The 15,755-nt window shown below is 43.9% G+C and overlaps 1 protein-coding gene across 1 annotated transcript in view; it reads right to left on the bottom strand.

Moving 5' to 3' along the window:
• The window catches only part of LOC121008818 (polypeptide N-acetylgalactosaminyltransferase 3-like), a 45,999-nt gene extending 30,530 nt beyond the window's left edge, over nucleotides 1-15,469 (bottom strand). The window contains exons 1-5 of the mRNA XM_040441514.1: nucleotides 15,015-15,469; nucleotides 13,183-13,355; nucleotides 6,641-6,790; nucleotides 4,363-4,597; nucleotides 181-298 (exon numbers count right to left, since the gene is read on the bottom strand). Of these exons, the coding sequence (XP_040297448.1) occupies nucleotides 181-298; nucleotides 4,363-4,597; nucleotides 6,641-6,790; nucleotides 13,183-13,355; nucleotides 15,015-15,469 (1,131 nt within the window). The remainder of the gene's footprint in view (nucleotides 1-180; nucleotides 299-4,362; nucleotides 4,598-6,640; nucleotides 6,791-13,182; nucleotides 13,356-15,014) is intronic.
• Nucleotides 15,470-15,755: the final 286 nt, after the last annotated feature.

Below are 15,755 nucleotides of genomic sequence, written 5' to 3'. Positions count from 1 at the left end.
GAGTAGCTCAGTGGCTGTAATACATTTTGAATAATACGCAATTAAAAAAGTATTCAGATCCAGGTGCTGGTGTGAAAAATGTAGAATATTTTTTGTGGCACAACCTCTTTTAAAACAATTAGGTCTAAAGCAAAGACCGCAAATATGAAGCATCTGCAGATTTCAGACAGATATACTTACTCTAAAAGACATTTCTATATTTTCACCGCCCCATATCTCCATATCTTCATCATAACTTCCAATGTGCTCAAAGTATTCCTTGGAAATCGAGAAGAGACCTCCAGCAAAAGTTGGTGTCCTACAGGAAAGTTCAACATTAATATAGTAATCAAGGAGGAAATCTCCATGGAGTTTGTACATTTCTCCTCAAGATGCCTTTACGTGGATGAGATGTGTCATATTCACTAAATTAAATATGTCCATTAATTAATTTTTTACTGAAAAAGTCCTTGGTGACCTTTTGGCGCCAGGGGTGGTGTGGAGTGGGCCCAGCATGCATGCTGGTAACTGCTTTCCGTGGATATAATAAAGGCCATTTTGGCACCAAAAATGACAGAAATTCAGGCGGATCCAGCATGCATGTGAACCCTGCACTTTCTGAATTATATGATAGCCGTCATGGCACATAACAGGTAAAATTTAGTGTTAGGAACCCGTCTAACTAGAGATCGCCTTGACATGCGGCAGACGGGCTCAAATAATTTTGTACAAAACGATTTGCCAAGTATCTCTAACTTATTAGTATAGCATTTGCAATTATGATGCAATTTTGTACTTTATTTGGTTTGCAGTGAGCTGTTGCATTGCATGTTTTGTTTAATAATTAATTTTTTACTGAAACGTGCCCTCAGACAACTTTGACAGTAGTTGATTGGACAGGCTGCAATAAAACTGAGCCCAATCTTTGTTTCTGGCAGTGGACAACTCATTATGAACCAATTTTATTTTTTCTTGCAGCACCAAGTATTTTCAACTTATAGGTCGCCTAAAGGGGGTGCATCAGATATATATTTTACAAACTAGAACCTAATACTGATCCGTATTCTGTATTTCCAATTTGTTTTCATTTCCTTCTTGTACATTTTTTATTTTATTTTCTGGACACGATTATGGGGGCAGTCAACCTTGCCGGAGCTGCTATTAACAGTATTCAGAGATCTGCTTTACAGCAGCCACATGGGCAATAGGACAAAATAGACTGGAGTTGATCAATTTCTAAGCGAGAGTTTTCTAGAGAGTTGTCATTGGTCAGGGAGGAAAGTAGATAAGCTCTGTCCAGCATCTACTGGTGGATCCTGTACAACCTATCGATCATTGTTATCCTGCCTGTGATGAAAATGAGATGACTGCTGAGTAGTGATCTCTGCAGAACAGGGAGTAACAGACTATAATTAGGCCTAGAGTCCAAAGTGAAAACTGCAGGACTTTAGTAAGATCGATAGATAGTGACATGGAAAAATAAAATAAAAAAGATCTCATAAAACGTTTTAAAATTGTTAATATAAAAACTTGATTTAAACAATAGGTCATTTTCTGATGACACATTCCCTTTCAAAATACATCAGAGTCTACAAATGCAATGAGTGCAGCAGGAATTATTCCCAGACCACATCGTAGAGGATGGGAATCTTCAGCAATCAAGAAAGAAATCTCTAGCAATCAGCGTCAAAAGGGAAGAATGAATGTAACCCCCATATCAATCATGTCTATAATAATGCTAACAAGCCTACCCACTCGTCAGAAAGTGTTATAAAATATGCATGACATTCTATACCCCCATCATCACCCTCATCATGTCATGGTGCATTCAGGGAACCTTCCTTAAAAAGCGACTACAGAACTACTCCACATAGGATATTTGGCTACAGAAGACCAGGCATAAAAAGGATGGCAGACAGAAAGCCCAGATTTCTTTTACAGCAGCATGCTTGCATCTAGGTCCTAGGATAAGGCTTTCTTATATTTGTTGCTTTAGTTAAAGGGGGAGTATTGTGGGGTGGAGATGCCTTGGAGGAGACCACCTATAATATCCAGCAGTATGGGAAACCTGCTGATCGTTCAGCATTGAGAATTTAGTATATAATGTGCAATATATTGGCTTCCCCTGTCCAGTATGCCATGGGAGCCTCTCCTCTCACCCCTCTGTTCTCCCAGCAGCTCTGACCCGCCTGCTTCATCCGGCCGCTGGTCTCATCTTCTCTGGAATGCGGCAGCCTTCTCTTGCCAGCAAAGCCTCTCCCTTCTGCCTGTATGGTGCTCCCTCCGGCTCTTAAAGGGCTAAGTGAACCCTAATTTACTCCAGCCTATGGATAGCCACCTTTGGATACTTAAGACATCTTCCCCTATGAAGAAGGTGCCTGAGCAATAGGTTATTTTGCTTCCAGTTCCATCAAATGTGTGCTGTTTCGTTTGTCTGCTTGTATAGACCTACTTCTGCCTGATTAGTGGATTCTGACCCTCCAGTGCCTGATCTGACTTGAGCTTTTTGAATATTTGTTGCCTGCCCTGACTTTGGACCATTTACTGTAATGCATGAACTCCACCAGCCCTGATATCAGCCTGTCCCAGACTACGATTTTTCCTGATCTATCAGTGCTCTATACCGGTGCCTCTGCCCCCATGGGTCAACTGTCAAAAACACAGGCTACACCAGGAGGTAGCAGCCTAGTGGTTCTGTAACACCCCAGAGTTGTGTTACTACACGCTTCTACCCCACTACTATCTCTTAAGAGCTTTTACCTTGTCATCTGATATGATTTTGCTTATGTCTTCACAACTGTGCATCTAAACACTGTATTAAATACAATTATTGTTGTAATTTTCCATGTTCACCAGCAGGTGGCAGCAATGGATTGGTAAGGAACTAGTTACAGTTTAGTACATCTAAACTGGAATGGATTATTCCAGCTTATCTCCCCCTCTGTGGAGGTGTGGACTGTTCCCACATCCTGCAGCTTGGGAGAGAAGGGAAGTTAGATTCAGTGTAGCCCACCTCCTTCCAGGGGTAGGGTATGTGTGTAAGGAGTCCCCAATATAGGGAAGAAAAGCCAGGATCTTGTCTCAGCTGAGACATTGATCAAATCCCCAGCCTGAGCCCTGCAGCCTCGGCTGGATGACAAGAAAGCAGACAACCTCCAGAGTTCCGGGACAAAAGCATTCCCTGAGAATAAATCTGTGAGTAAAGTTCAGAGACCCAGGAGAATCCATATTCCTCCTCAGCTAGTCAGTCCCCATAAAGCAGAAGATATAGAGAAGTGCAGAAGCCAAATTCCTGCCACAGTTTTACAGTTACTAAGCAGACGTCTTTTCCTGCAAGCTCCAGATTGATAGAGCAGAAGATTCATTCCTGCCAACCATTGCCAAAGCCTGTTGGGATCTAAGACCAAAGCTGTACATTGCTTGGATAAAAGTTGTCTTCAGTAAAGAAAAGTTTGGATATCAATTTCTGCTGCAAAATCCCTCTATTACTCCTACTATCACTACACTCAATTTTTTTGCAAGTGAGCCAGGAGTCCAGCCGTACCCAGGTAGGAAACACTGTTGACACCATTATCACTACCCTACAGAGACATTATAGGCAATCACACCACTCTGGCATTCCTAACCTGGGACGCGCGTTATAACACCTTGGGAGGGCCCTGTGATAGTACCCTGTGCACACGCTGCAATTGGCGTCACAAACAAAACTATAAACTATTATATACCCATATCCTGACCTACTGCATAAGTGGCGTCAGCATACCCGTTCCTGGTCACTGCAGCTCCCTTGCAGAAAAATCCAGATCCTAGTACAGGGGTTAAAGGGTGAAATCCAGGGTACTGCTAGGATAATGCCCATAGAATTAGCCCAAAGTCAAATCTGTTGGTTGACACAGTGGTTCCACATCCACTTTTGCAACAAGGCCTCAAGCAGTGCAGACAAGAACTGAAGGTGTTGCTCATAGAAACTATCACCAAAAAAATCACTGCTTTCTCTTTTAGACCTGATCGCTCAAGTATGATAGTTAAGGGCAGGGCCAGCTCCATCCTTGGGAGCCACCTAGACCCAGTGCAGATGGTGGGTGAGAGAAGAATATTGACCCCCTCTGCCTCTAAGAAAGTTGACTGACTGGCAACCAGTTTGTGCACTGTTACAGCTCTTCGTTCTTTTTCCAGTATCCTGAAATACAAAGCTGCACAATAAGGGAACCAGGGATGTATCATTGCAAAACCAGAAAAACTTGCCAAGCAGAAGTCTTGGCAAGACGTATGACAACCTATCTATACGAGCCATTTAGGTTGTCAATTTTTAGCACCTGACCAACCAGAATAACTCAAGCTTAGCCTTACTGATGCATATTGTATATGGTCTTATCATCTTACTTTATTGGGTAAGTCTCATCTTTCCTTTTCTTGTTCTCCAAACTCGGGATGACTTCCCATCCAAAGTCAAAGTACCAATTAAAGCTCCCCCGGTAGCTTTCGTTTCCGTATTGTGACGGGCTGGTAAACTCAAAAGTCCTGAGGTCAATGGTGACAATATCTGGACTGACGACAGCGGTATAATGCTCTGCAATTCTTGCCAACAAGGTCTCCAGCCAACCATAGAAACACTCACCTAGGAATATACAGGAGAATTAGTACATGTAATAAAAAGTGCGCATTCTTCCCTGTGTACAAGGCGGGTGGTCGTCAGTTTGCGGCGCACTATTTTCAGCTTCTTGTGCCGATTCTATCCTTATAATTAACTTTTTGTACTTTCAGTATGTGCCATTATGGGATTTTAATGGAGATGCTGAGTCTTAGGGTACTTTCACAGTTGCGGCAGAGGATTCCGGCAGGCAGTTTCGGCAATCTGGACGCAAACAGATGGCATTTGTCAGACGGATCCGGATGCGGATCCGTCTGACAAATGCATTGACAAACCGTATCCGGTGTCATTCGGATAAAAGGATCCGGTATTTATTTTTTTCACAGATTTAAAGGTCTGCTCATGCGCGGACCGGAAGAATGGATCCGTCAATGCGGCAATTTTAATGCCGAATACGGCACTAATACATTTCTATGAAAATGAATGCCGGATCTGGCATTCCGGCAAGTGTTCAGGATTTTTGGCCGGAGAGAAAAATACAGCATGCTGCGGTATTTTCTCCGGCCAAAAAACTTAAGAGGGACTGAACTGATGCATCCTGATGCATACTGAACGGAATGCTCTCCATTCAGAATGCCCCTGTGACGGAACTCAATACCGGAAAAGAAAAACGCTAGTGTGAAAGTACCCTTAGATTACAGGTTCTCTGCAATAAATTCCTAAAATGGTTGTGTACAGGAAACAAAGAGAATATCCGATGTTCAAAAGAACAGACCACTAGTAATGTGAGGCTATAAACCTACATACAGCTAGTGCTGGGTCCATCCCCTGACCATTATAAGACAGGTTTATAATAGCGCCAGGGCAAGCATAGGCCTTGCTCTTTCCATACCTATGCATAGACAGCAGGGTCACCGTTCCTACAAAGTTCTTTACCTTCTATAATCACGTTTGTCTTTAGGGACAATATTCTGTACCCATTTATCTCTTTATAAAGGGAGAGCACTTACTGCACACTGTTTTTCTACTGGGTTAAATGGGTATTCCAGCTTCACAATAAAGACAATCAGTATCGGATTGGTGAAGGTCCATCTCTCGGCACACTCACCGATCACCAGCCTGAAGGGCCCACAGAACTTGGGCAAGGGCTGCAGCCTATTCAATGTTTACCTGCTACAGGGTAGCGAAGTGGATATGTAACCTCTCCTGACATGTCTGTTCTAGTAACTACTTAGATTCCCCCACTTAATAATCATCTATTCTGTTGACTCTGTGTTGTGCCAATCCTTTATTACGGCTTCTAGAAGTTATGAATTACTAGCCATTTGCAATAAAGGTCCAGATGGGGGTGGTCCCAACTGAGAACACTCATCTGGACCTTCATTGCAAACTGTCAGCAATTCAGTCTATTATTAGATGCTCCAGAATTATTACAAGAGGAATGCATGTAGCCACAAAAAGACATGGAGAGGCTCCAGGAATAAATGGCGCAGGATTCTCCCTTACAGGCGGACTGCTCATGCACTAGCCATCTATGAGGCCATTGCCGCAGCAAGGAAAATACCAAGCGTGATACATTTGTTCAAGGCGATGACAACAATGTCATCAAACGCTGGAGCCACCGATCAAGGTCAAGGGAAAGGCGTTGGGCAACTGAGCTACAATTATATAATCCATGTTATTTAAGACCCCTTAACTTCACAGTATTTACCTGAGGCCATATGTAAACTGTAAGGTCACAGGTTCATCAAATCCGTTTGACGTCACATCAAGCGGTCATCATTTAACTGATACACCTGGCCTCAAATAGACAAGTATCTTCCATATAAAAATATGGCTTCTTGCAGAGTTACGATCGGTGACTATGCTGTAGTGCAGCAAAATGGACATACTACTGGCCTCGGTTCCTCCCTTATGCTTTACACTCAGACTACAATCAGATAAATACCAATGGACAAAAGGAGACACTGGAGCCTCAGTAAAGGGGGCCCTAGAGACCCTCCTTTCATTTACAGGTGGGGGGAGGGTACATCATCTCATGTCCTATAACCAGTTACCACCATTACTTACAATGTGCATCCAAAAATGTCAAAGTGTCACCCGTTGCTACTGAAGCACCGAGCAAACGAGCGGAGACCAGTCCTTTTCTTTCCCTCTGTCGGACCACCTTCACTATCTGAAACGGCTTTACGTACTCATCCAGCTTATCCTTTAAGTATTCTGAAAAATACATAAAGTACAAATTTATGGCTGTAAACTTTACATTTCTTCATTAAATGCCAACAAAATAGTAGGGGTTGATATAATTTACATATAATGCACGTCAAAGGAGTCTGCGTTTCTTACCAACATTATACGGACAGTACACATTACACCTACAGGAGCTTCTACAACATATCATTCTAAATCTAATTCATATGGAGTTGGTGCCCCCTTTGCAGCTGAAACAGCTTCTACACTTCTAGGAAGGCTTTCTGCTGGATTTTGCAAAGTGTCTCTGAGAAATGTTGCCCATCCATCCAGAAGATCATTTTGTGAGGTCAAATATTGATGTTTGCAGTCTCCATTTTAGTTCATCCCACAGGTGTTGGATGGGCGTGAGCTCATGGCTCTGTGTAGACCACACCAAAGGAATAATGCTATGGGGTTGTTAGCCTAATGTCACGGTCCCTCAGGTGACTGATGTCAGGAAATCAAGGAGATTGGCTGAATGTGGAGGAATTTAACAGCCTCCTTGATTTCTCTTGATTCAGTGTTGATAGGGTTAATGACCACTTCCCTTTTCTCAGCTGTTGCTAAGTGGTTATCACTTCTACCCTTTATAGTCTGACCCCACCATTCTGAGAAAGCGGTAGATAGCTTCATTCGGGTTTGGCTGAGCTGGTGTGAGATTGTCTCTGGTGTCCCTGCTCGTCCGTCTCTACAGAAGTTAAAGAGGACCTTTCACTAGAATAAAAAAATCTAAACTAAGTATACAGACATGGAGAGCGGCGCCCAGGGATCTGCCTGCACTTACTATTATCCCTGGGCGCCGCTCCGTTCTCCCGGTATAGGCTCCGGTATCTTCATATGTTCGGCTCAACTGGGTGGAGCCTGCCGGCGTCTCCTTCTCCCAGGCTGGAGCGCTGGCCAATCGCAGCACTCAGCTCATAGCCTGAGAGAAAAAAAAACCTCTCAGGCTATGAGATGAGCGCTGCGATTGGCCAGCGCTCCAGCCTGGGAGAAGGAGACGCCGGCAGGCTCCACCCAGTTGAGCCGAACATATGAAGATACCGGAGCCTATACCGGGAGAACGGAGCGGCGCCCAGGGATAATAGTAAGTGCAGGGAGATCCCTGGGTGCCGCTCTCCATGTCTGTATACTTAGTTTAGATTTTTTATTCTAGTGAAAGGTCCTCTTTAAGTGTCACGTTTGTTTGTGTTTGTTATATTCCTTGTTGTTTGTATCTGGGCTTGAGACAGAGACTTCCATTCGTCCATTATTCCATCCCCTCGTACCAGTTCTCCCTGTTCCCTGCCAGCATCGCGATCTTATCCCCGCCCACTTGCTGCGCTCTCCAATCAGCGCTCCTACGTTGGTCCATTTAAATGCCTGCAGCCTGCGCGCGCTGTGAACACACAGCGATCCTGACGCCCCACGTGCTGGTGAGCAAGCGGCCGCGTCTGTGAATCCATCAGATAACTCTCCCTCCTGCACAGCCCTCCAGACAACATGTTATCCCTCTCCAGCAAAGCTCTTCAGATATTGCCCACACCTCACTAATAATCACTGGACAAATCCCCCGTTGCCCATCAGTGCATTATTAATGGTCCACATTTTTTGTAAATTACTGATTACTATTTATTAATATGAATTATCTACATCTAATGGCCACATATACAAGCCACTTTATACATCACCTTTGAACCCATACCCATTCACAGGACACCTTCAGGCGGTGAGTGACACAGGCCTATACCCCACATTTGTGGGATTATTTTATTCAATTAGCTGGTGGTCATATTTATTCATTTTTATTTATTCTTATATATATTTATATTTGGAGATTATATAATGTCATATTACATTTACACTTATTCTTAATGATTTTAAAATTAGGTTTTTGATGAGCATAAACTGACGTTATGGAGGTTTAAAAACCTGTCGACAAATATCGCCGACCATTTAGCATTTATTGTTTTTTAATAACAATTTATTCATTATGACCATCAATGTTATATTATTATATATATATATATATATATATATATATATATATATATATATATATTTATGCAATATATTTATGCAATTATGCTATCAGCCTACAGCAGGGCATGGTGGGAATTGTAGTTTTGCAACAGTTGGGGAGCCGCAGGTAGGCCAGCCCTGCTATAGACGTTTTATTGTGATTTTGATATTACCTTTTTTTTTTAACTTGATAAAGGGGTCATGTAACCCGAAACGCGTTGTCTTGGATTAAATTGAACTACCTTGGTTGTGGTTCTGCACCCTCCATTTTGTCCGCATATCTATAGTCCAGTAATTCTACAGTTCTCACATCTACCCGATTGGCGGTTTGGCCCCGACCTAAGGGTGATTGGACAAGACTGGCCGCACCACTCCCACCTTTTCTCAGCCCTCACTGTAGTTGCACCCAATTAGGTGCAACCCCAACAGGTGAGCCAATTACCTCCCCTAGGTGAGGAAAAAATAGTACTCTACATATTCACCCTATGAGCGCCTTTCTCTCTTTGTTGCCAACGAATGCTGCATTCGTCCATCTGGGAAGGAATGGGTTGTCTCTGGTCCTAACCTTTTCCAGGGCCTTATAGGGATATAAAGGCCTAGGTATCCTGCATATGAATATTCCTACCTTCAAGCTATATTCATATTGATAGATAGTTAGGGCCCGGATTAGGGTTGTCTAGGAGGTGACCTGTTTCTTCCCTAGTTTCCAGGCCCAGTTACTGTTCCCCTTCCCTCCTGTTTCTTCCCTAACCTAAGGCTACTTTCACACTAGTGGCAGGACGGATACGACAGGCTGTTCACCCTGTCGTATCCGTCCTGCCGCTATTTCGCCATGCCGCCGGACCGTCCCTATTGACTATAATGGGGACGGGGGCGGAGCTCAGGTGCAGCACGGCAGTGCATGGCGAAAGGCCGCCGGACTAAAAGTACTGCATATCCGACTCTTTAGTCTGGCGGTGTCACGAGGGTATCAAGAGCCACGTCTGACTCCGTTATACCCGGGGTCAGGAGGTCGCAGCGGGTGGCTGCGCGCTCTATATCTAAAGATCACGTTGTTTCTTAGTGATTGTTTTCTGTGTTTGCCTTGCTGTCCTTTTTGTCTCAATCAGGGATCCGTAGCCTCTCCTCCTCAGCTGTTTCTTGTCTGCCACTCCCAACCTCCTTATATTCTCCCCTCACACTTCTCTAGTTGCCAGTTATAGAGCTTCCTGCCTGGACATCTATACTGACCCACTGGAGTTGTGAATCCTGGTTGTCGTTCCAGAGTGCTACCCTCCGGATCCCTGTTGGGCTTCTTGTTGTCTCCTGTTGTCGCCCACCTGGGATTATATGTTGAGTTTGTATTGTCTGTCCTTCCCTTGGTGTTTTCCTTTAGAGCTAGTGGTGCGGACTAGTGTTCCCACCGCCCTGTTCACTATCTAGGGCTCAGCTTAGGGAAAGCCAGGGCTTTAGGCACGTGATCGGCGTACGGGTGAGGAACCCGTCTAGGGACGTCAGGGCAGCCAGGTGCCAGCCGCTAGGTGAGTCAGGGGTCACCACCTTCCCTCTCACTTGGGCAGGGCCTTCCTTGTTCCCTCCCTCTGCGTCACGTATGTGATAGTCACGCCGACCGTGATAGGCGGCCTCTCACCGCGAACTGCCGTGTTGCGCCGGAGCGTGCAATGGGGACGGAGCAGCGGATCTGCAGCACGGCGAAATAGCGGCAGAACGGATCCGACAGGGTGAACAGCCTGTTGGATCCGTCCTGCCACTAGTGTAAAAGTAGCCTAAGCCTCTTAGTTCTTGTGAAGAGCATACCAAAACGTTTTGGACAATCATATGCTTTGAACTTTGCGGAGAGAGTTTGGAGAAGACCCTTTTGTGTTCCAGCAGGACTGTTTCCCAGTGCACAAATCAAGGTCCATAAAGGCATGGTTGGGTGAGCTTGGTGTGGAAGCACTTGACTAGTCTACAGAGCCCTGACCTCAATCCCATCCAACACCTTTGGGATGAACATCAGTGTCTGACTTCACAAACGCTCGCCTAAATGACTGGGCAGAAACTTCCACTCTTGTAGAAAGCCATTCCAGAAGAGCAACAAGCCAACTTCATGTTAATGGCTATGAATTTGGAATGGGATGTCATAAAAGCACCTGTAATGTGTAGGTGTCCCAGTACTTTGGTTCATATGGTGTATGTTATGGAGATGCTTATCGTCACACAAACATGAGGGGGTCATAGTTTTTGATAGGTAGGATGCACGCCGCCACATGTTGGAAGTTACACCTGAGCCTCACTTCCATGTTACAAGGGAAATGAGAGGACTGCAGTGTCAGTGGAGACTGGGATACATTCTGTCTAGCACTGGGGGGGAACGCACAATGTGGAGGACACCAGGGTTAATTCTGGAGATCAATGGGGAGCACATTGCAGATGACACTTGGGAACATAGGGATCATTCATGAAATATTTTACCTACATAAATGTAAACTGTACGGTGCACAGACACATAACCAGCCGGAAATTGTAAAGTCAATGCCAATAAGAATCTAGCAGAATTCTCAATGTGGTTCTGAATGAGGATGGACTATGTACAGTCATGGCCAAAAGTTTTGAGAATGACAAAAATATTAGTTTTCACAAAGCTTGCTGCTAAACTGCTTTTAGATCTTTGTTTCAGTAGTTTCTGTGATGTAGTGAAATATAATTACACGAACTTCATACGTTTCAAAGGCTTTTATCGACAATTACATGACATTTATGCAAAGAGTCAGTATTTGCAGTGTTGGCCCTTCTTTTTCAGGACCTCTGCAATTCGACTGGGCATGCTCTCAATCAACTTCTGGGCCAATTCCTGACTGATAGCAACCCATTCTTTCATAATCACGTCTTGGAGTTTGTCAGAATTAGTGGGTTTTTGTTTGTCCACCCGCCTCTTGAGGATTGACCACAAGTTCTCAATGGGATTAAGATCTGGGAAGTTTCCAGGCCATGGACCCAAAATGTCAACGTTTTGGTCCCCGAGCCACTTAGTTATCACTTTTGCCTTATGGCACGGTGCTCCATCGTGCTGGAAAATGCATTGTTCTTCACCAAACTGTTGTTGGATTGTTGGAAGAAGTTGCTGTTGGAGGGTGTTTTGGTACCATTCTTTATTCATGGCTGTGTTTTTGGGCAAAATTGTGAGTGAGCCCACTCCCTTGGATGAGAAGCAACCCCACACATGAATGGTCTCAGGATGCTTTACTGTTGGCATGACACAGGACTGATGGTAGCGCTCACCTTTTCTTCTCCGGACAAGCCTTTTTCCAGATGCCCCAAACAATCGGAAAGAGGCTTTATCGGAGAATATGACTTTGCCCCAGTCCTCAGCAGTCCATTCACCATACTTTCTGCAGAAGATCAATCTGTCCCTGATGGGTTTTTTTGGAGAGAAGTGGCTTCTTTGCTGCCCTTCTTGACACCAGGCCATCTTCCAAAAGTCTTCGCCTCACTGTGCGTGCAGATGCGCTCACACCTGCCTGCTGCAATTCCTGAGCAAGCTCTGCACTGGTGGCAATCCGATCCCGCAGCTGAATCCTCTTTAGGAGACGATCCTGGTGCTTGCTGGACTTTCTTGGACGCCCTGAAGCCTTCTTAACAAGAATTGAACCTCTTTCCTTGAAGTTCTTGATGATCCTATAAATTGATTGAGGTGCAATCTTAGTAGCCACAACATCCTTGCCTGTGAAGCCATTTTTATGCAACACAATGATGGCTGCACGCGTTTCTTTGTAGGTCACCATGGTTAACAATGGAAGAACAATGATTTCAAGCATCACCCTCCTTTTAACATGTCAAGTCTGCCATTTTAACCCAATCAGCCTGACATAATGATCTCCAGCCTTGTGCTCGTCAATATTCTCACCTGAGTTAACAAGACGATTACTGAAATGATCTCAGCAGGTCCTTTAATGACAGCAATGAAATGCAGTGGAAAGTTTTTTTTGGGATTAAGTTAATTTTCATGGCAAAGAAGGACTATGCAATTCATCTGATCACTCTTCATAACATTCTGGAGTATATGCAAATTGCTAATATAAAAACTTAAGCAGCAACTTTTCCAATTTCCAATATTTATGCAATTCTCAAAACTTTTGGCCACGACTGTAGGTGCGCCGGAACTGTACATCAAAAAATGAAGACGCCGCGGCACTCAGATGGATCGCTGCAGGCACCACCACGAATTGGAATACTGGGACTCCAGTGAGTAGTGCTGACCTAATATATTTTCTGGAACTGTACATCAGTCATTACAGAACTTGATCGACAGACCACAAAATTAAGTTTAAAAGTAGAATTTTACGGTATGAAAAAGCTTAAATTTTCATTAATTTCTTCAACTGCCACTCTTCCCAGCTTACCCTCTGTACTGGCGTCGTCCACCATTATAATCTCCTTCAGAAGAATGGCAGGGGATGTATACATGACGCTGTAGACTGTGCGAAGCAACGTGGACCAGGCTTCATTGTGAAACACGATTATGATGCTTGTCGTGGGCAGTGGAGGGCACCTCTTGAACTTTTGCTCAATGCACCTTTAAGAAGGTAAAAGAGGTGAATAGTTATAGAGGAGCTGTCCCCTCTCCTGACAGGTCTGTTTTAGTAACTACTTGCAGCCCCTATGTAATAACTATTCGGGGTCATCTATTATTATGACTCTATGTTCATTCCTGCAAGAAGTTATACATTAATTACTAGTTTGCAATGTAGGTCCAGTTGGGTGTTACCAGTTGGGGGGGGGGGGTGTCCCTGTATAGTCTGTCAAACTGGTAACACCCATCTGGTCCTTCACTGCAAACTTCTAGCAATTCATTCATAAATTCTAGCAGGAATAATAAAGGAATGGCACAACATAGAGTCCTCAGAATAGATGTTCCAGAATCGTTATTACGCTGTGAATGCAAATAGTTAGTAAAACAGATATGTCAGTTGAAGCGACAGGTCCTATTTAATACAATCAACATAGTCAATTTAAAATATGAATACTATAATAAAGAAAACTTGTTTCATTCACTTTCCTTCAGGGGTTTCTTTAAGGCTACTCTCACATCTGCGTTTTCCTTTCCGGGTTTTGAGATCTGGCACAGGCTCTCAAAATCGCAGCAGCAGCACAACACTTCAGTTTTGTCCCCATTCATTGTCAAAGGGGACAAAACTGAACAAACCGAAACAGATTGCACCAGTTTGTTGCGTTCCCATGCTGGACACAAAATCGCTGCAAGTAGTGTTTTTGTGTGAGGCATGGGAACCTGAATAAACTGGGTCTGGCCCCAAAAACCATGTAGGTCAATGGTGCTGGATTCGTTGTTTTTTTTTTGAAACGAAAAAACAGATCCGGCGCCCATTGGCTTACAATGGTCTTACTTCCGGATCAGTTTTTTCATTTTTGATATAATACAATAAAATTCCTTCTGAACGGATGCAGCCAGTTGTATTATTACGACGGTAGCGTTCTGCTGTGGTTTAGAGATGCCGTGCCGAATCTCAAAACCGTATAGCAATAACGCCAATGTAAAAGTAGCCTAACAGCAAAACTGCTGCATGGTTCTTGTTATCAAATATACTACGCAATCCAACAGTAACCTGATGGACCCCCAGTAACATATGGACCTGTCAGGACGCTAGTATGAATTCAACCTTCACTAAATGGAATCGGTAGCATTTTTAGGTTTGCTTATATAAATCAGCACAAGTTATGTAACTTTCTACTTTACAATGTCTTTGTAAAGGGACATACAAAGAGCATCTTTTGCTCTGTAGGACCCAGCACATCCATGCTTCACATGGACAGCCCATTGATTTCGAAAAGATCTGTAATGCTTTGGCTGGCCTGCAGGAGCGCTGCAGGGAAACCGAACACATGCTAGAGAAACTCTTTAAAGGGGTTGTCTGCTTTTCCCATATTGATGGTCTATGGTCAGGCAAGAGCACCGCAGTCTCTCCAAACAGCTGATCGGCGGGGGTGCCAAGAGTTGGACCCCCACCAATCTGATATTGATGACCTATCCCAAGGATAAGTCCTCAATATAGAAAAGCGGACAACCTCTTTAAGCTGCCCTTGCAGGACGGAGTCGAGTGTCCCAGCAGCGGGCACTCTGTTCTCATCTTATTTTCAAGAGATCCTTCTAACTAAAAGATTTTACAAAACCTTGATTAATATACAGACTTATGAAAAAATTGCGAGAAACACATACTCGGGGGGCCTTGTGTCAGCTCCTAGGTCTCGGTGAAGTGAAATCCTATCACTAGCAAATACATTAAAACCATGTTTCTTTTTTCCCTCTTCTATTTCTTTCTTTTCCTCAGGGATGAGTTTATCCGGTGTGAATGGTTTTCCAGATGCTCCGGGGGCATGAGGGTCCAGGGGTGGCCGCTCCAGGTAAGGCCTCAGCTCTGCTGCAGTGTAGTACCCGGGTAGACAAGGCCTTTTGCTGTCAGTGTCCTTCTGTTTTTCAGGGGCATCAATCTTTATTTCAAACATTTTCTTCTTTTTGACGTGAGCCCCTCCTTGTCTCGTCAGCTTGTCCATCTCTCGGTCAACTACTTCTTTTTGGATAAAAAATACAAATCCCAAAAAAATAAGAGTCGCTGCAGCGAGTTTCCAGTGGATGAAGCGCCGGACCAACACCAGCCTCTTAAAGTTTGTCATTTTTGTTTTTGGGATTCTCGGGCTGGGAAATAAAAAAGGCTACTGTGAAGGTTTCATCATGGTTAATGTAAAGTCATCGTTCCATCACCTGGAAAATAAGAAAGACTGTTAGGGGGCCCCTGAACATGAAGTTAGACAAGCAGCCATTGCCATGGCCTCATATGTACATGTCTCATATTTCGAGATGTTGGAAAGAAAAGTACTCTGCGATAAAAGTAAATTGTGATATAGATACATTATGATACAGTACAATTACAGCGATACAACATTTATATAGTTTTTCTTG

Source organism: Bufo bufo, chromosome 7 (assembly GCF_905171765.1).
Source record: "Bufo bufo chromosome 7, aBufBuf1.1, whole genome shotgun sequence".
Classification (NCBI taxonomy): domain Eukaryota; kingdom Metazoa; phylum Chordata; class Amphibia; order Anura; family Bufonidae; genus Bufo; species Bufo bufo.
This window is presented reverse-complemented; position numbering and strand designations above follow the sequence as displayed.